Source organism: Engystomops pustulosus, chromosome 1 (genome assembly GCF_040894005.1).
Source record: "Engystomops pustulosus chromosome 1, aEngPut4.maternal, whole genome shotgun sequence".
NCBI lineage: Eukaryota > Metazoa > Chordata > Amphibia > Anura > Leptodactylidae > Engystomops > Engystomops pustulosus.
In genome coordinates, this window is record NC_092411.1 from 66,622,992 (window position 1) to 66,645,010 (window position 22,019).

The window sequence follows — 22,019 nt, forward strand, 5'->3', positions numbered from 1 at the left end:
TGATACTGACGGAAGGAGCTGAATACTGCATTCAGCTATCTCTGTCACGGTTATAGATATGAATGGAATAGCAGGGTGCACAAGATTAATTTGGGGATACAACAGAACCCAGGTCTTCTGATCAGTGAGAATGCTACCACTGGGACTAACACTAAGCAGCAAGCTATGCCCAACCTAAAACTTCAATTAAAAATACAGCAAACAGACCAACCCGAACAATTATGCCTTTGGGTTGTCTCCCAACTACTTGTAAAGAAAAAAAATGTTTCAACTAAATAAAGGATTTACTACCGCACACACTATTGCATAAACAGGGTAAATGTGTTCCATTTAACCTTTTGAGTAAATGGTAGAGCCCATTTTTAATATGGAATACATTTATGCGAGCATGAAATTATTTGATCAAATCCTACTGTACACTAGAATACTACTTAGTAATGGGCACACTATTAGAATTTACAGAGAAAGGATACAGTCATACCAGTAATGGATATGATACAAATTCAAGAAGACTAGCTATATTTCCTCCTAAGCAAGCAAACATGCCTGATCAAATATCTGCAGAGTCTAATGGTGTAGTATGCGTTGAGGGTAAACAGGAAAAAGGAATAATGAAACACAAAGGGAGTTATTTATCATTGGTTTTGAGGGCTTTTTTGCCCTATAAAAACAGGCAGCCATTTCCAATCGCTGCACTTCACACTGCATGTGCTGCCTGTAGCGTCCAGCTGCCTCTACTGTACTGTGCTGTAGTGATTTTTGCTCCAAGGGTGTCCGTTTTGGGGAATCTGTATACCCAAAATAGAAGTTTTTTTTTTGTTGAAGTGAATAGGAAGAAATCTGTGTAAAATCCACATACTTTCTATAGTGATTTCTGCTCCTATCGCAGGGTGTCCGTTTTGGGGGATCTGTATACCCCAAACAGCAGTTCTTTTTGTTGATGAACTGAAGAGGAAGAATGTGTAAAATCCACATACTTTCTGCAGTGATTTCCGCTTCAATCCCAGGTGTCCGTTTTGGGGGATCTGTATCTACTAGGTGGTCTGGGCTCAGCGCCACTATACAGCGAGAACAAACTCCTTGAGGACAGTCAGAAGCTGTTTGGCAGTGAAGAGGTGGGGCAGACATCCTCTGCTTCGTACATTAGGCAGGAAAGTAGAGATGTGGAGAGTGGTACAGGAGGTTATGTTGTACTTGCAAGTAGTCAGGCTATGCATACTGAGTCCGTTGAGGAGAATAGCAGTGACAGGGAAACACAAATTGATGATAATGTAACCGATCGCACTTGGGAGCCGAGAGTCAGCAGGGTGGCAGCAGTGCGAGGACGGGAGCAGGTCCAAGAAAGCAGTGGCACAGGGGCTCAGCAAGTCAGCAGAGTTAGTAGTCACTAAGTGCAGAGTGTTGGCAGTAAAATCACCACCTCAGCAGTGTGGCAGTTTTTTTTGTTAAGACACCAGAGGAGCCGAGCGTGTGTATATGTAGAATCTGTGGGCAGAAAGTGAAGCATGACCAGGGAGCCAACGTTGGCACCACAGCCCTGCGTCAACACATGCAGCGTCATCATCCAATGGCCTGGGAGAATCGTGGTACAGATGTGGAGGTCCATCCTGCCACCGCAGCAACAGCAGCAGCACCTAGTGGCACACATGCCATTTCAGCCAGTCAAGGCTCCAGCACTTCTGCCGAAGGGAGCTGTTTGTCTTTAACATCATCTCCTGGTACAGATGCTCCTGCTCCTTGCTACGCATGACGGCAGCAGTTGTTGCACGAGGCGATTACAAAGAGACAACTACATGCGTCCATCCATCCTAAGGTACAGAAGCTGACCGTGCTCCTTTCCAAGTTGTTCGTACTGCAGCCCCTCCCTTTCCAAGTTGTGGACTCTACACCTTCAGAGAACTAATGGATTGTGCCGAACCGAGGTGGAGAGTTCCAAGCCTAAATTTTTTTTCCAAAAAGGCAGTGCCAGCCCTTCACAAATATGTAGAACAGAAGGTGGGCCAGTCCTTGAGCTTATCAGTTTCTTCCAAGGTGCACGGCAGCGCGGACGTGTGAAGATGTAACTACGATCAGGGCCAGTACATGTCCTTTACGGCCCACTGGGTGAATGTGCTTCCCGCCCAGCCACACCAACAACTTGAACAAGAGACCCGCTTTCTCCACACTGTCAAACTGCTGTTCCTGCTCCAGTATTTGCCTCCTCCTTCTCCCTCACCACCTCAGCCTCCACAAGTCTAAGTGCTGCTCCATCATACCACATGTGCAGGGCACAGAGATGTCACTCAGTTCTACACCTGGTTTGCTTGGGCGAACAAAGTCACACAGGGGAGGAACTGCTCTGCATCATGCAAGAAGAAATCAATCTGTGGCTTTCTCTGCTACAACTGAAAATCTGAACTATGGTGACAGACAATGGGAGGAATATGGAGTCCACACTGCAACGAGGAGGGAGGGCCCATGCGCCCTGAATGGCGCATGTGTTCAATCTGGTTGTCAACAGGTTCCTCAAATCTTCCAAGACTTCCATCTGCAAGACATTCTAAAAATGACCAGAAGTGCATGCACTTCAGCCATTCTTACAAAGCCAAGCACACCTTCCTCGAGTTGCAGCGGCAGAACAGCCTCCCTCAACATAGACTGATATACGATGTTTCCACCTGTTGGAATTCCAGCCTCCATATGTTAGACCCCCTGTATGAACAGAGAAAAGCCATTAATGATTTTTTGATGATGCAAGCGGACCGAAGTACTCCTCTGTGTAACTTTGATGTCAGCCACTGGCAGCTCACGTGTGACACCTGCCATTTGCTCAGGCCCTTTGAAGAGGCCACGTTATTTGTCAGTCGCCAGGACTGGGGGATGAATAACGTCATTCCACTGCTTCATGTCCTGCAACTCATGCTGCAAAATCTGTCTGGTCAGGGCACTAGAGAAGTGACGACTACATCTCAAGACCACATGAGTCCGGTGGGGGCTGAACTGGAGGAGGAGGAGGAGGAGGACATTGGAGCACAAGCAGAGTTTGGTGAAATCAGTGGTTTTTCCACTCAGATGACAGGAGAGGAGGAGCAGGAGCATCCAGAGGAGGTAGAAGATGAGGCAGATGACCGTGGCAGTATACTGTGGAGATGGAGGCCGGGAGTCCCTCAGAGTCACTTGCGCAAATGGCCCGCAGCATGCTGCTTTGCCTAACTAGTGAGAGCCAAATAGTCAACATCCGGCATAGGGATGAGTTTTAGCTCTCCACCCTCTTGGACCCTCGCTACAGGTCAAAAATCGATGACTTTTTTCCAGCTGCGGAGAGGAGGAACAACTGGAGTATTATAGAGAAATACTGTGCACACACTTGACTGCTGCCTATGTGCGACATTGTCCATCCTCTGTCAGCTCTGACCTGGATTCCTGGCAGTGATTGCTCATGTACTATTGCCATGGCTGCTGTGGGGATATGGGGGGGGGGGGTAGGAGCAGTAGCAGCTCCATCAGCAGCAGCTTATGTGTGAAGTCCTTAATGAGCAGCTTCCTTCACCTGCCTAGCGAGGAGCGTAGCCGTCACCAGCAAGCAGGACATGGAGCAGACCCTGGTGTCTTACTTGGACATTGAGGCCATTGTTACCCCAAAGAGAACCCACTTGTCCACCCATAATATAGAGAGACTGACCAGGATTTGAACACCCCAATGCCTTATGCATCAGTTTAGATCAGCCATGATGCCTCCCCCAAACATTGATAAATGAGTGTGGATTCTAACTACCTGCCTCTGCCACTATTCGGATGCTGTCACCCACCTGAGGCCACACATCTGCTGCCAGTTGCGCCATCTGTCTCCGACCATCTTTAGTAGAGACTGGAATTATCCGCCACCTCCACAATCTGTCATTGTGCCACTCTGTGGGCTCCTCCTGAATCTGAGTGAAGTGAGTGAATCAGTGTAAAAAGACTGCACTCTTTGATGTTATAGTGGGATCTTGGCCCACCAGCTCAGTCCTTTCGAGCTGGCACAGATGTTACCTTGCAGGCTGCATTCCCACTTCACTTATTTAGTGAAGTTGGCCTCTGTAAGGGATCAGTCCTAGGTCCTCTTCTCTTCTCTCTCTATACTGCCCCCATTGGACAAACCATCAGCAGATTTGGTTTCCAGTATCATCTTTATGCTGATGACACCCAGCTATATACTTCTGCACGTGACATCACCCCTGCCTTAATCCAGAACACTAGTGATTGTCTCTCTGCTGTCTCTAACATCATGTCCTCTCTCTTCTTGAAACTTAATCTTTCTAAGACTGAACTTCTTGTCTTTCCACCATCTACTAACCAAACCAACCCTGACCTCTCCATCTCGGTCTGTGGGATCACTATAGCACCGAGGCAGCAGGCCCGCTGTCTTGGGGTTGTGCTGGACTCTGACCTCTCCTTTTTACCATATATTCAATCTCTTGCTCGCTCTTGCCGTATGCATCTCAGAAACATCTCCAGAACCCGGCCGTTTCTGACATTTGAAACTTCTAAAATGCTAATTGTTGCACTTATTCACTCTCGACTAGACTACTGTAACTCCCTACTAATCGGTCTTCCACTCTCTGAACTCCCTCCTCTTCAATCTATTCTTAATGCAGCAGCCAGGCTGGTCTTTCAGGCCAAACGCTACACGGATGCCTCCAGTTTGTGCCAATCACTGCACTGGCTACCTGTCTCCTTCTGTATTCACTTTAAAATAATAACCCTCATCCACAAAGCTCTGAATAATGCTGCACCTCCCTATCTCTCTTCTCTCATCTCAGTCTATCGCCCTTCCCGTGCTCTTCGATCTGCCAGTGACATTAGATTAATCTCTGCCTTAATTCGAACCTCCCATGCACGTATCCAGGACTTCTCCCGAGTTGCACCAATTCTCTGGAATGCCCTTCCCCAGACTCTGAGACTAATACCCACCCTCCAAAGCTTCAAACGTGCTCTTAAAACCCATCTCTTTAGGCAAGCCTATCACACTCGCTAACTGCATGAAATGTCAACTCTCCCTTTACTAATCCATCCTATGTCCTATCTCCCATCTGTTATCTGGCAAACAGCTGATATATACCAAGCTCCAGGCTTCTCTGCAGTCTTTTTCACCTAGGACCCTGTAAATAAGATGGCGGCTGATGGCTGGTTCAAGCAGCAACATCGTTGTTTAGTAAATTATTTATTAAATTATTTTATATTGTTCCCTTATAAAGAATAGCTGGACCATTATACAACCTCTTGTGTCACCCCCTCATCTTCATAGTCTGTAAGCTCTTGTGAGCAGGGCCCTCACTCCTATTGTTCCATATGATTGTTTGTTCTTTGTAATGTTATATAGTTGTATATGTCCCCTATGATTTGTAAAGCACTATAAATAAAGATTATTATTATTATTATAAGTGCCCATGGAAGTGAAGAGTGATTCTAAGAGAGGCAGCTATCATGTTTGTGTCATACTAAAACAAAGCATTGTTTGAAGACCAAACAACTCCCTATGCATATTTGAGCATGGCACAACGTTCTACAACATCCTACAGGCTCTCTGCAGCCAGGAAATACCTGTTTTTAAGGTGATTCGTTATGATTCGATTCGGGTCGAATCAGATTTTTTCAAAAAATTCGGCAAATTGGGTCGAACTGAATTTCAACAAATTCGTCTATCTCTATTTATGGCATTAGATCTTAAATCTAATCTGGTGTAAACATAGAACTACTCATAGTGCAACCCTGTGCAAAGCCAGATTCAGGGCTTGGGACTTATAAAAGTGACATAAAAAAGGCTCAGTGTCATTACAGTCCCCTGATGCCATATCTGTTGGGACTTTTTATGCAATCCCAGACAGCAATTAGAGCATAAGAACATTTATTAAAAGGGCAAAAGACAATTTAACTAATCTGATGGGCAAAGGAGCTCCAAAAACATAGAACTGTCAAAGGAGCCGCCTAATGATAAATTACCTCCACAGTGTATATTGTGATATTGTGTAGTAGCGTTTCCACATTTGTCCTTGGTTAGAGAAGACAAGTTGCTGTTTCTCATTTTGTTATTTTACCCTTCAGCAGAATAATATTAATATGTGAATATTTAATCATGTGCAGATCGTAAATACACAAAACATTGATATCAATTAAAAAATAGCCATAAACATGGGGGGTAATTTATCATGGCAGTGTATGATAAGACCACACCCCCCAAACTGTCACAGCAATATATCAAGAGGCATAGGCCCAGTGATGTATCCATCGGTCTGACCTGGCATAGCTTTGCATACAAACCGGCAAACAAATGTTCGCAGGACTTTATAAAGCACACAGGCTTGGGGCAGGAACGCCCCCTTCTAGCCCTATCCACTAGTGGTAAAACCCCCTTTCCTATCTGTGGATGTACAATCATACTTGGAGGACTGTCAATCATTATTGGAATCAGTCATCTTGTCTGATGCTGTCCTGAGTAAAGAGTAACTGAACCTTTGATTTTAGAAATGAATAGAGTAAGTGGTAATAGTAAAATTAAGTACCATATTTTTCGGACTATAAGTTGCTCCGGATTATAAGGCGCACCTGATTATAAGGATGAATGACCAGCAGGTTGCAGACCTGTGCACAGTTCAAGACAGCTGTTGTCTTTAAGTACGGTTCATATATAAGGCGCACTGGACTATAAGGTGCACCTTTGATTTCTGATTCAAAGGATTTTTTGTGTGCCTTATAGTCCGAAAAATACGGTAATATACTTCATTAAGTGAAGCATCTTCTCTGTGTCGTATTTCTGTTATTCCTCCTGTGGTGAATCCTAGTTCCACCTCAAGCTGATAAAAAGACAAATGATTAACTCTTTCCATACCTAAAGCAGATCTTCCTTAAAGGGGTATTCTGGGAATATGAACGTCTTATACAAAAACCATAATGCTATAAATAAATTAATTTAACAAAACTCAATGTGATTTGTCACAAAATGGAGCATAAATAGCTTAATTTTATGATTCACAAAATGTTATGGGCTCTCTAAAAAAAAAAAAAAAAAAGGCAGAGTTATTATCAATATGGTCGCCATAAGTCCCAGGATCATTTAGTTCTCAGTAACTCCTCCTCCCTCTTACTTATGCTCTGCTCCCAGGGATGATATAACAGATTGTCCTGCTCTGTTACCATAGTAATGATGTGTAACTGCCATCACTGCACATCACCACAACACTGGCCATACTGGATGCACTGCAACCAAACCTAGTGCTGATAACATCATCAGGCAGGTGCAGAACATGTGATGTGGACAAGTGACCCGTAGCCATCTTCTGCCCTGTGTCTGCAGAATTTTAAATAACAACTAATTACATATTAGCTTATATTTTAAGGACCCATTTGTATATGAATTATTCTGGAATACCCCTTTAATAATTCAAAACTCTCAGGTGCTTGCACTGTCTAGTGACTGTCTGTAAAGCTGTAAGTAATTGGAGCATTATCAAGTTTGTATCTCAACGGCTGTAGGTGGTGTATGGAGAGAAGGAGCCGCTTGACAAAAACTGCTTAATGGGAACCTGATTTGGCTCTATGTCTAAGCCTCTATGGTGGTTTAGTGTCCCAAATCACCCCCTACACAGTCACATAAAAAAAGCCAAAACATTTACACTTGCCTGTGTCTGGAGCTTCCTGCGCATTGCGGCTAGTAATGCCAGCGAGGTACACCCCAGCTTCACTGTGCAAGAGCTGTAGGTGTATGGACAGTGAACCAAGGATATTGTGCCGGGTTCACTTGCTGCAATGCGAGGGGAAGCGCTGGCGCAGCATCTGCTTGTGATATGGAGCACATTACACCCAAAATCTGGAGAGCCATGTAGTAATATTTGCCGGTTTTCACGTGACACAAATCACAGGGTGGGCAGACAGATGATCCAATGGATTCAGACAAACCACGGGATTTAACTTAAAAATTGTGTCGCAAGCCAAGCACTTACAAACACCAGGAAGAAGATAGTGAACTCCGGCAGACCTGATCGGGGAAGCAACACATGCAGGATATTGGGCGCATGACCTTCATGAATCGCGGCAGAGTGCATCCTCATCGGACAGTCCGAATCGGGGATCGCGCAGGGACCAGGTAAATAAATGTGCCCTAATGACTTGAGATTTGAAGAGAAGCAATAGAGGCCAGGAGGCCCATCACAGTGCAAGGAGGGTAAGGGGCAGGTCCTGCATCACTGTCTCATATCCCTCCTCTACTGCATCACCAAAAGTATAAAAAAGTGTGTATTTACCCAAAAGGCAAACTAGAGTTTGGGGTGCTTGCTGACAAACTAAGGATGTCATAAGCATTTGAAGCAATACAGAGCAAGGAACAATAGACTCTTAGCTCTGCCATTCGAAATGGAGTTATGCATTTGGGGACCTCCTCACATGTGTGGGCCCTAGAAATACAAAATATTTTTGAAACAATTTGTTTATGCGTTTCCCTTCCTTACTAAAATATAAAGGCTGGAGTCCAGTGACCCTATGACATAATGATGACCCACAGGAACTTCTTGAGATAAGGTCAATGGTCAATCCACCTGTGTTGACAGGTTTCCTTTAAATCACAATCTTGCCTTTAATCTTCCTAGTGGTTGCAAGGAGCATTCTACAACTATTATAACAGCTGCCAGCTCGCTCTGTGGTTTATCACAGAATCATTATTACAATATATATAATACAAAGGATATGCGTGTACTCAGGCTTATACTTTGTACAATATAGTTAGAGTGATTTTGATCTTCATTAATATGAAGTATATATTGTTAATTTTCTAGGCCCTTGATATAACAATGATTTCTCAAGAATAAAGATGGCTTGGAGACCAATAGCAGCACTACCATGACTGTAAAACATCTACAACACTAGATTCACACTGCTTCATATAAGCTTGCCCTCACGATTGAGTCTTTCCAAAGGTTCCTAATGGGTTAATCTATTGAGCAGTTTTCTAGGTTTCCAAAGCTCCCAGCTCTCTTTTTTAATCAATATTCTTTCCCGTAATCCAGCCCCTGACACTACACTAAGTCTCCAGACATCCCCAGTCACAGTCTGATATAAGGGGAATATTGCTATTGTTCACCCTCTTGGCAATTCTGGTCTTGCAGCCTGACAACATTCCAAGTGCTGCGGCCGGACTGCAATTACATTTTCAATTTATTGTCAATTAGGATGCTCTGGTTACTTTTCCCCCTTTACTATACAAGTTTCACTGAAATCTCCTGCTGCCTTGTTGTAATGCCCATCACTTCGAATTACCCAGATGCAATGAATTTGGCATAGTTCTCTTGTCATATCAAGCCCTTGAGAAATTGCATAGAAAAGCTCATGAATCACACCAACATGCAGATTACACAAATACAATATTATTAAATTGATCTACAGTTACAGGCAGTTCCCAGGTTACGTACAAGATAAGGACTGAAGGCTTGAACTTAAAGGGGTCTTCCCATGAACTAAAGTTATGGCCTAACTTGCTGATCAGTGGGGGTATCAGTGCTGAGACCCCCACAGATTGCGAGAACGAGGGGTCCTTTGGACCCCTGCCATTTGTACTTACTTATTACTGCCACTGCTATTGTAACATCATCGCTGGAGAGCATCTGTTTGCATTCTCTAGCATCTTTGTGTCCCGCTCCAGCCTGTTCCTCCACACAATAGGAAGGCAGCATTCAGACCCGGTCCCGGCAACTTCCGATAGGTCTTCAAGCCGGAAGCAGAACATGCAAGCGTGCTGTGCAAAGGGCCCCGTTCATTTCTATGGGTTGTCTTTAACTTGGATTGCTGTAAGTCGGGGACTGCCTATATACATAATAAATATTTTCTGCCATCCAAAAAGCTCCTTCAATTTTGGAGGGCATTGTGGCACATAGTGAATAAGCTAATAAATGTGGGAAATATTATATGGATTCTAGTTATGAATAAAAAAAAAAATGGGGAAATGATAGCCAATTAGCTCAGGGTTTAAAGAAGCTTTTGCATTTTTGTACTATCCTCTTATGCCCTGTACTAGGCTTAACACAAGGAATGTATAGGAACCTATACATGCTTGTAATGTTTAGGATGTTTATTCCCTTTTTTATGAGCATGTATCAATATTATCATTGGGAGTGATTAACTATTGCTATATAAATTTATACAGGTCCCTTCCCAGTTGTGCCAAATTGCGCTCTATGCCCTATAGGGGTTCCATTTCTAGAATGTATTTTATATGAATTTTATGATGTAATTTTTATGACTAATCAACAAAGATTTATTTATTTTATTTTTTTGATGGCTTTTTCCTGATTTTTTGCATTCTTTGGTCTATGGTTCATTTGGGAGCACTATGTTGGTTCATCTCTATATACAGTACCTATATTTAGATTATTATTCACGTACCTTGGCAGATATTTTTTGTGTTTGGTTGACTATTGAATTCTATAAAACATTTGTATGAAAGATTTTTAGGATGTATACATCCGTGACCTAGTGAAAACACAGCCTCCCCAATTTGAGTGTATAGCAAAACACTTTACTTCTTCTATACATATTGCATTTACTTATCTTAAAGTTTACATTTTTGCAATTAGAGACAGAACCATCTCTTCTTGTTGGGAGTGATCATCTTCTCCATCTATAGTCCCCACACAATTAATATAGTCAGGAAACTATGAGCTCATTGCTTATAAGCCCATTGAATGCTCCAAATACTGTAAGATCTGAGGCCTGTGACAGGTGAAAACTTGGTCATCCTAAACTCAACATTTACTTTTCCTATTACAGGTACATGATCAGAATCAATGCCCAAAGAAATTTAAAGGGATCCTGCCATTCAAATTAACCTAGCTAAATGCTTTATTTCCATGGCTGCAATGTTCATAAATCAGTTTGAAAACTAATATATAACTCACCTGAAGTGAGCCCAATGATACTAATGAAGTACTGCATAAGCAGTGTCCACTGCACTGCCCTTCCTACCTAGTCCTGATTGACAGGTCTCATTGCTACCAATATTTATAGATGGTCTACCAATATTCCACTATAGACATATACAGCTTAGAAGGAAATGCTGTGTCAAAAGTTTCACACAGTGTTTTGCTGGAAGATTGAGAGAATTGTAATTCATTAACATCACAGACCATAAGTATGTATTAAATCTTAATTTTGATGTATAGATTAATTCCAAGACATAAAAGGCATGAGTACATCACCATTCTTCGGCTGAATATGCCATAGTCTATATATGAGTCCACTCTAGATTTCCATGGCTCCCACTGAGATCACAAACACCCGGTCTGTCCTGTGAGGTTTCAAGAGGAGGTTCCTACTTCTTCAGACACGTCCAGGACAGACCGGGCATTCGTGATCTCAGTGGAAACCATGGAAATCTAGCTTATACTCATATATGGACTATGGCATATTCAGCCGAAGAATGATGATTGTCCTTATGCCTCTTATGTCTTGGAATTAATTAATACATAAAAATGAAGATTGAATACATCTATGGTCTGTGATGTTAATGAATTACGATGCAATAATGGGGATTGAGAGCCTTGCGTTATAGACCAGTGTCCACACTAAGCGATATAGTGGAGCATTATTACTGTATTTTTTAGAGAGATTTGTTACATTATTCAGCACTTCATTTCTTGTGACCAAGATGATGCTATCTAGGGTCAAAATCTACCTAATGTATCTTATCTTATCAAAGCATTCCTCCATGGAGGCATGGGGAGAACTAGAAGTCCATGGAAGCATGCTATGACTTCAAGTGATCAGATATATACTTGGGGTAGATTTTGCAAATGTTAGGGGGTAAAGGACCTTAGATGACATCAAATTGGTTACCCTGGTCACATGACATGAAGTGCTAAACGGTGAGAAGAGACAGGTGGAGGAGCCTCTGGACTTGGTCTAGAAGACCATGGGTCCCTTGATGCACAGCTGTATGCCAAGTGCAAGAACAAAGCTGATTTCATGTGGATGTGATGGAAACACAAGCAGGAATATATACATAGTAACTATTGGGCATAACTTGGAAGCAGGGCCCCCACTACAACATGAAACTTTTAGCAGCACATTGACAAGTGATGTCACAGTAGACGGATAATGTACAAAGCAATGTCATCCTATAGGAATAATGAACAGCAACAAGATAATACATACAGTTATGTCATGTTTAAAAAATAATGCCCAAAGTAATATCACTGTGTGCATTATCCCATCAAACAATAGGGTCACTGAAGTAGCTGATATAGTAGAGGTATAATGCAGTGATGTCACAGTTTAAAGATATCAAACACAAAAATGTCACCGTTCAATAACCGTAATGTTATAGTACTTATAGCTATATCACAGGAATAATGTACACCATATCAGAGTTTGAAAATAACGCAAAAAAAAAAAAAAAATAGTAACGCGTTAATAAAGGGTTAATGTATACTTATAGGTTAATAAACTATAGTTATAGAAGTAAAGCTAACTGCTCCCCATGTCTGAGCCGATATAGACCCCCTTGGTTAATGCATAGCAAGGTTCTCGCGGGATACCAAATTCAAAGTAACAGAAGACAAGTGTCATCTGTACTAAGTTGTCAGAGTAATTACACCTGATGAAATGAGCTATACTTTCTCCCTTCTACCTCGGCAATTAATAATTTATTAGTATTAACAGTTTGACTAATTGTGTAATTAAGCACATATCAATGGTATTTCTAGGGACACGGAGAGGATATGGATGAGAAACTAATGTATGGTGAAATAGAAGGAATAGATTAAATTGTTTAAAATATTTCACATTTTGGATGGCATTATTGTGTTATAGGGGGGTTTCTGACATATAGGACCCCATTGATCAATAAAATGACTTTTAGGCTGCGTTCACATGAATGTATGAAAATGGCTGTACATACGGCCATATATACTCACCGGCCACTTTATTAGGTACACCATGCTAGTAACAGGTTGGACCCCCTTTTGCCTTCAGAACTGCCTCAATTCTTCATGGCATAGATTCAACAAGGTGCTGGAAGCATTCCTCAGAGATTTTGGTCCATATTGACATGATGGCATCACACAGATGGATTGCACATCCATGATGCGAATCTCCCTTTCCACCACATCCCAAAGATGCTCTATTGGATTGAGATCTGGTGACTGTGGAAGCCATTTGAGTACAGTGAACTCATTGTCATGTTCAAGAAACCAGTCTGAGATGATTCCAGCTTTATGACATGGCGCATTATCCTGCTGAAAGTAGCCATCAGATGTTGGGTACATTGTGGTCATAAAGGGATGGACATGGTCAGCAACAATACTCAGGTAGGCTGTGGCGTTGCAACGATGCTCAATTGGTACCAAGAGGACCAAAGAGTGCCAAGAAAATATTCCCCACACCATGACACCACCACCACCACCAGCCTGAACCGTTGATACAAGGCAGGATGGATCCATGCTTTCATGTTGTTGACGCCAAATTCTGACCCTACCATCCGAATGTCGCAGCAGAAATCGAGACTCATGAGACCAGGCAACGTTTTTCCAATCTTCTACTGTCCAATTTCGATGAGCTTGTGCAAATTGTAGCCTCAGTTTCCTGTTCTTAGCTGAAAGGAGTGGCACCCGGTGTGGTCTTCTGCTGCTGTTGCCCATCTGCCTCAAAGTTCGACGTACTGTGCTTTCAGAGATGCTCTTCTGCCTACCTTGGTTGTAACGGGTGGCGATTTGAGTCACTGTTGCCTTTCTATCAGCTCGAACCAGTCTGCCCATTCTCCTCTGACCTCTGGCATCAACAAGGCATTTCCGCCCACAGAACTGCCGCTCACTGGATGTTTTTTTCTTTTTCGGACCATTCTCTGTAAACCCTAGAGATGGTTGTGCGTGAAAATCCCAGTAGGTCAGCAGTTTCTGAAATACTCAGACCAGCCCTTCTGGCACCAACAACCATGCCACATTCAAAGGCACTCAAATCACCTTTCTTCCCCATACTGATGCTCGGTTTGAACTGCAGGAGATTGTCTTGACCATGGCTACATGCCTAAATGCACTGAGTTGCCGCCATGTGATTGGCTGATTAGAAATTAAGTGTTAACGAGCAGTTGGACAGGTGTACCTAATAAAGTGGCCGGTGAGTGTATATTGGTAGCATACAGCCCCATTCATTTAAATGGGAAATACAGCCAACCATTCACGTGGTGGTATTGCCCACCGTTCCCTACCATAAGCAAGTTATATAAAAATATAAAGCATGTCCTATTTTCTCATTTATTTGCATCTTGTATGCCCCATAGAAGTCTATGGGAACATATAATATAGAGGTTGCATATGTACTGCATATGGTTGTGCACCGTATGCTGCCGTATATACGTACAATATCCAGGGCGACCAGAAGGTGCAATCTATCAGCCAGCCAGTAGTCAGCCATCCATCATTTGCCATCTGTATTTTATGGATACAGTATGGAAACAGTGAGATACGTGCACATACTGATAAAAATCAGTATACACATATTCATACAGTATGTAAATACAGGACTGGAGAAATCATACATTCATGTGAATGCAGCTTTAGGCCTCATGCACACGAACATATGAAAACGTCCATATATATAATATATATGCATATAGCATACAGCCCCATTCATTTACATGTGCAATACGGCCATCCATTTCAATGTGCGCCGTACTTTTGAGGCATTAAAAATATTGAGCTTGCCCTATTTTCTCATGTATTTCCATTCCGTATGCACCATAGAATTCTATGGGAATGTATAAAATATGGCTGTGCACCCTATGCTGCTGTATATAAGTGCAGTATCTAGGGAGACCAGAACCAGTGGGAGGTGCATTCGGTCAGCCAATAATCAGCCATCTATCATTTGCCAGCCCACTGTGTTTTATACAGTATGGATACTCATACGTCCACTCTTTACAGCCAAAATATAGCAGGAAAAACATACGGTTGTGCGCATGAGGCTTTACCCTGTAAAGCATTGATACTAGCCATGCATCAGGAACCTAAAAACAAGATAAGTGCAAGTAATCTATAGAAATCAAATAGTATTCCCCAGCAACCATTCCTATGTAATGAAAAGTACATAGGCAATTAGTGTATGAAACAGAAAAACCTAATAAATCTGAAAATACAAACACAAAATGATACAAACAATACATTTCAAAGATGAATTGGATACATAAAAAAACTGTTAAATCACAAGCAAAAATTATAAAAAGCTAACCATTTCTGGTCATTAAATTTCATCCAATACATAAATTGAAAGGTTTAAGCACAAGGGTAAAGAAACCTTATATTCATGCAGAGTAATAATTATCATGTTACCACTACAGTAATGATTTATAGCTTACTATAATACAACTACAGCCCCATATGTGAATAGTAGATGAAAAGAATATTGTAAGAGCTCAGTGGTAAATAATACCTACTAGGTTAAAACTCAAGTGCTAAAAGCTTTAACACCTACACAAACTACTTCATACAGTACATGATCAATACATTAGAAACAGATGCAGAACACAAAGAATTGTATGTTGTGTGAATAGAAACTGAGCATAATAAGGAAAATAAGGAAAAAATGTCTGCAATGTAGTAAGTGTTCTACTAATGGGGCATGGCTCATCATGGCATATCTGCTTTGATTAATCGGCTACAAAATAATAATGATTTTGTGTTTAGATTATTTATCTGCTGCTGCAAGAACCAGACTCCCAGGAGTGAACAACAGAATACAATCGCAGAACAGGTTTTATTAGTGGAGCGTAGCAGAGAACGCAGATAAATTCACAGAGGAGTGTGGCACATGCCATATTATAATGCCCTAAAAGAAGCTTAAAATATTGCCACCAGACCAGATATTTTGGTGAGAAAATATTAAGTTAATGCCAGTAAAAAAAATTATATTTTATAGGTAGATATAATTATAGCTAGGTAGCTTCACCTGTACATCTTCATATTTATGTCCATAGAAGGAAAAGTGTTAATTTGGACAGAGGCATATAAAAAAATAAACTGAAAAACGGCACAGTGTGTGATCCGACTGACAGAACCACACATTTTACAGTAGACATTTGCGGAGTTGGCATCAGCACAAGAGCAGACCTCACAACTGAGGACACATGGCCACAAATATTCTAGTAGCCCTTGTGCCGTTTGCTGGAGACATGAACATCATACAAACCAAAAATGTGTCTGTGTGAATAAAGCACACAGATTGGTAATTTTGATAAACACTCTCAGTAATAAAAGCAAATTGACCTTTAAAGAAGACGTTTATCCGTCTTCACTTACTCTAGATCTTTGCATTCTTTTATAGGCAACGGTTCCCTAAATCCAGCAGAGACAGAATTTTTCCTATTATATCTTTTGCAAACATCCGATGGCTTTAGTTTCAGCATCCGATAAGCTTATTCGGCAACTGTCGGATGGGTAAATATCCTAATCAGGTGCTTAAACTTGTGGCAATGACTGCTTCGAAATCACTGGTGGAGAAAAAGTAATTTTTTTCATAAAACACCTTATCAGGGAAAATTGACATTTTCCCCATACACAATAAACCTAAAATGAACTAGAAGTCATAAAAAACGACACATAAATTCTGTTCAAGTGTTTGCTAAAATGATATTTGTAATCGCTATTGAGTAGAGATGAGTAGACCTGAACTTCAGGTTCTGGGTCCTCCATTCGGCAGCTCCACCTAACCTGGATATGTTGCTTGATAGGCTGCAGAGCAGCTAGACAGACAGCTTTCCTGCCCTACAAACTAGGCATGGCTGTGAGTGGCCAGGTAGACACCTGGTGGACACACCTAGCCAATCACAGCCATGCCTAGTTGCTAGGGACATTAAAGCTTCCGGATTGGTTGCTCTGCAGCCTATCAAGCAACATGTCTGGATTCAGTGGAGCTGCTGAACGGAGGGTGCCAAACCAAAAGTTTGGGTCCTTCTTATCTCCACTATTGAGCAAACATAGGTGGAAGATTTATATTTTATACATACAGCATCCAGATAAACTGTACGCTTGGCCCCAAAGTGTATGGAGCATAGACAATGGGGCTCATTTATTAAGGGTCCGCGGACCTCACAAACGTCGGATATTCAGATGATTACCAATTTGCGCTGCATTGTGGTGCACGCGATCGCATTTTGGTGCAGTCGCGCCGCCTTTTATGCGACAGAAATGGGGGGGGGGCGTCAGACAACCTGATGGATTCGGATTGAGCACAGGAATTAACATTTAAATTGTGTCGCAAGACAATGCACTTACATGCAGAGGGAAGAAGAAGGTGAACTCAAGCGGACCTGAGCGGGGATACGACACATGCAGAATATTGGGGCGCACGATCTTCGCACAGATCGTGCCGGAGTCCATGATCGTCGGGGAATGCACAGCAGGGATCACGACAGGACCGGGTAAGTAAATGTATTGAATGCTCAATTTATATACAGTATAGGATGTAAAATTGGTCACAGGTATACTGTGTGCCTCTATATGGCACTAATCCACTAGTCCAGTGGTGACGAACCTTTGGCACGGGTGCCAGAGGTGGCACTCAGAGCCCTTTGGGCACTGAGGCCATCACCAGAGAGGACTCCAGGTATCTTCCTGCAGTCCCAGACAGCCCAGAACTTGCTGTGCACGGAGTGACAGCGCTATCTGGGACTACTGGAGGAGTGGGAAGGTGTGGACAGATCTGGATTATCATTGTAGCTCCTGCTCCGGCCCTGACAATTCTTCCGGTTTATGGGACCCTGAAGGGAATCTACAATGATCATCCAAATTTCTTCTATTTGCTGCTTTATTGGTGTCCTCAGGGTGCGATTATGAATGAAAGATATGACAGAGCAGGGAGTATAAATCACAAATTAAATTTCTGCCTTGGCACTTTGCGATAAATAAGTGGGTCTTGGTTGATGTTTGGGCACTCGGTCTCTAAAGGGTTCGCCATCACTGCACTAGTCTATGCTCTATGAGTAATGAAGGGTGCTAAGCCATTGTGCCAGAGCTGAGATTTCTCCTCTTCTCAGCTTGGTAAAGGTCTCAAACCTGTGCAGATGCATGATTTCAGATCATTAAAGTAAGTAAAATTATACAAAATAGCAGAATGAAAAACAATAAAAATAGCAAAGCAGACATTTGACTTACGAAAAAATGTTAATGTTTTTGAGGTTTCATTTGGTTTTAACTTTAATTAGGACAACGAGGGTTAATGATCCTGACTATCGAACGTTCCTGAAAAAATATACAGCTGACACAATTTAACAGCTTTCTGAGTTTTCTATAAACCACTCTAAGGAATTGATGTCAGAAAAAAATGCTGTTATGGCATTTCTTGGCTGTAACAAACATGCATTTAAGCATCGAGTCCATTAATTATACAGTTTCACTTAACAGAAGAGGTTGAACATCCATTGTCTACGTGGGAACACTCAGAAAATGAGGGTCATGATGCTTTCCCCAGTAATATCATTTTTTATATATAGAACATGTTTAACAGTCAATGTTTAGCTAGTCTTTGATATTTCATGTAATCAAAATGCACCCACAGGGCAGCTGATAACATTGACTGTCTGGGTGTGCAGACTGCGACGCCAACATGTGGCTAAATCACTGCCCATTTTATGTATGAAGCCATGGGCATCCAAAGGTGGAAGGGGGTTAGACCCTGTGTAGAGCAGGGAAAGCCAGTTTCAGACGAGTTCCCATCCCTTTGGCACATGGCCCCATGTATTTCAGTGGGCTCGCACACAAAGTCTTTGTGGGGCATTTATTATGGCCTTTCAAACGGAAAACTGACTATTTTTTTCTTCTTTGTGCCTATTGCACCAGAATTTATGTAGCGTAATTTATAATATTGGTATTTTCCAACACTCTCAACTATTTTTGCGCCACTTGTGAATCCACCAGTTTCTATTTTCCCCTGACATTTTATGTGGCGCAAAAATAGCCTGGCTAAAAGCTGATCTTGGGAGTTCCAAACCTTTCTGTCCATGCACCACAGACTCATGAATTCATTAATCCCTTGCACGGCAAACTTATATACCATTGAAAAATATGGAACGGTTCTAGCGCCACCCTGCACCAAAAATAATAAATGCTCCTCTTTGTATCCATGGCCTCCTGTATGTTTTTGTGGCTTTGTGGTCTTTTTCTCATGTGACACATGAGCTGAAAACAACGGACCACAGGTTTGTTGTTTTGAGGGCCAATATTGCACACGTTCATCTGCAGTAAGCCCTATAGTATGAAAGAATAGAAGCCCTCTAAAGCAACTTTCACACATAGGGGAGATGTATCAATGTGACGCAGGATCCTCCGATGCAAATAACACTAGTTTTATGCTGCACCAGAATTATCCGTGTTTTAAACTGTCATGTTCTACTCTACTGCTTCATTGAGTTGGTCTAAACTGTGAGCCACGATTTATTACATTAAGTCCTACAGAGCAGCTTAGCCATCTGTAAAATAAAGTAACATATTTGGGCATTTTATATATCATTGTACTATACATTTTCATAACATTTTGATAAAAAGACCAAAGACAAATGCCAAGAAAACCCTAAAACAGCATGTGTTGCTTTGTGAAGCCCTCCTTTCGTGAGCATCAGGGTGGCTAAACACAGTGCTGCTTCATATTGCCCCTCAGAGCGGGAGGGGCAGAGCTTTTAAGCATTTCCTAAAATAACCTCAATGCTTCCCTCACCAAGAAGTGTCAAGTTTATCACATATGCTATAACAACTTATGACAAGCTTCACTTGATTATACCAGAGGTTTAAGCAAACTCTACAACACATTTACAACCCTAAAATAGCAAAATCAGACATAAAAAAGGGTAAAATGAGCTCTTAATATTTAATAAAGTATAGTTTATACTGCTTGCCAGAAGAAACAGGTCTGCAGAATTGTCCGGTTTTCATCACATAAGTAAAAGCATTTCATTGTCAGTTAGATTTAAGCAAATATTTCCCCAAAAAAATCTTTCCAAATCTTGTATGTAGTCATGATATGATAAAAGGCTTACTGTTATTTGTGTGAATGTCTTAACAATCCAGTCACCACATAGACAAAGCTAATTGAAGTATATGATCCTGATTATTAATGCATGGTGCATGTCACATTGATATAAATTCAAGTGTGGAAACATTCTGCGCACCCATCTGTTTTATCATCTCAGCCCGTACACTAAACAAATATCCAGGGCTGCCTTCCAGTTTTCTCCCAATCACACCATTCTCATCATCAAGATAGGATCAACCTGACTAAATGAGTTTTCCAGTTTAATTAAACAGCATAAGCATGAAATAGATAAGAAAAATGGAACCTAAATAAAGCCCAACCATTACATCATCAGACTCCATAGGCTGAGTATTACTGGAAAGACAGATTGCCAGACTTGGAACATTTGACAGGCACTTCACTAAATTATGTATCATGACAGCATAATTATGAATTTATTAATAATTAATAGAGAATTCTACCTTACATGACTTTACATTAAAGGATTTCATTGTAGAATTCTACAAAGGGCACTCAATCAATTCTGATGCCATGACATCTAGGCTACAGTGTACTGTGCTACACCAAATTCTACTCAGGGTCCGAAACAGATCTGTGACAGCACTAGACTTGTTTGTTTTATAAATAAATACATGACATTATTTCAAAGCTAAAATATACAGAAAACAGCCCAGTGAATGTGCATGCAATGTAAACATCAGTGTCCGACCCTGGCTTTCATGATGAGGGGTTTCCGTGAGCACCATTACCCTAAAAGACCCAATTGAAGTCACATGGTTGCTAAGGTCCATCAAGGGGGTCCATCATGGTCTGACAGATTAAATCGGTAGATTAAAATTTAGGCTATAGCAACAAAGGAACCTAGATAGGAGTGTAACTAGGAGAAGCAGCGCCCCAGAACAGACTTCTGAATGAGGCCCCCCTTCCGGCTTAAAAATATGCATATGACATTCATATATGTATATGAGTGTCATATGCATATTTTTAAGCCAGAAGGGGGGCATATATAATATATACACACACAGTTCTTTATACACGCACATTAACACACTGCATATTTTTAAGCCGGAAGGGGGGTGTATATATAACCATAAGAAAGGTAAGCAGCACTCCCAGACGTCCAATGTCAAGTGGTGAAAAGAGGTGTTATTTATTCCATGTGCACAAGTACAATAAAGTACAGCGACGTTTTGGCTCTCCTGGAGCCTTTTTGTGTATGTATACACATACACATATACATACACACAGTTCTTCATACACACACATTAATACATTCTTACACAAATATACAGCATACAGGCGGTCCCCTACTTAAGAACACCCAACTTACAGATGACCTCCGGTTACAAACAGACCACTAGATGTTGGTAATTTACTGTACTTTATCCTTAGGGTACAATAAACAGCAATTACAGTTGTCAAAGGTGTCTATAATTAAGGCTTATTGTTAATCCTGGTTCTTATAACGGTACAACATTTTTCAAATCCAATTGTCACAGAGACCAAAAAATATTTGGCTGGGGTTACAATTATAAAATATACAGTTCAGATTTACATGCAAATTCAACTTAAGAACAAACCTAGAGAACTTATCTTGTACGTAACCTGGGGACTGCCTGTATACACATCACATATACACACACATGCAGTGCCATGTACAAACATACAGCATATATACACACATGCAGGAAAAAACAGACATACAGCATACACACATCACATACAGTGCCATGTACAGATGTACACCATATATACACACACATCACAAATACACACACATATAAAGCATATATACATCACATATATGTTATATACATATTGGGGCACATTTACTGAGGGCTTTGCCCTGCACTTCTGTCGGACTTTGCACGTTCTTGTAGGGCTAAAGGACTTGCACAGGTATTTAAGAAGTGTCTGCGCCGCTATTGTGTCGCAGGTGACCCTTTTGTGGCGCAGCTGCACTGACCTCCATGCAACACAAATTAGGTGGCATGCCTGTG

General features: G+C 41.5%; 1 protein-coding gene across 5 annotated transcripts in view; it reads right to left on the minus strand.

Moving 5' to 3' along the window:
* The window catches only part of RPH3A (rabphilin 3A), a 181,801-nt gene that overhangs the window by 148,326 nt on the left and 11,456 nt on the right, over positions 1-22,019 (minus strand). For 2 of the 5 annotated variants that reach the window (XM_072142698.1, XM_072142689.1), the window contains exon 1: positions 7,104-7,192. The exons of the other annotated variants lie outside the window; for them this stretch is intronic. In XM_072142698.1, coding sequence (XP_071998799.1) covers positions 7,104-7,177 — 74 coding nt within the window. In that variant the 5' untranslated portion in view covers positions 7,178-7,192. Of the gene's footprint in view, positions 1-7,103; positions 7,193-22,019 lie in introns of those variants that run through there. 5 annotated transcript variants of the gene reach the window in all.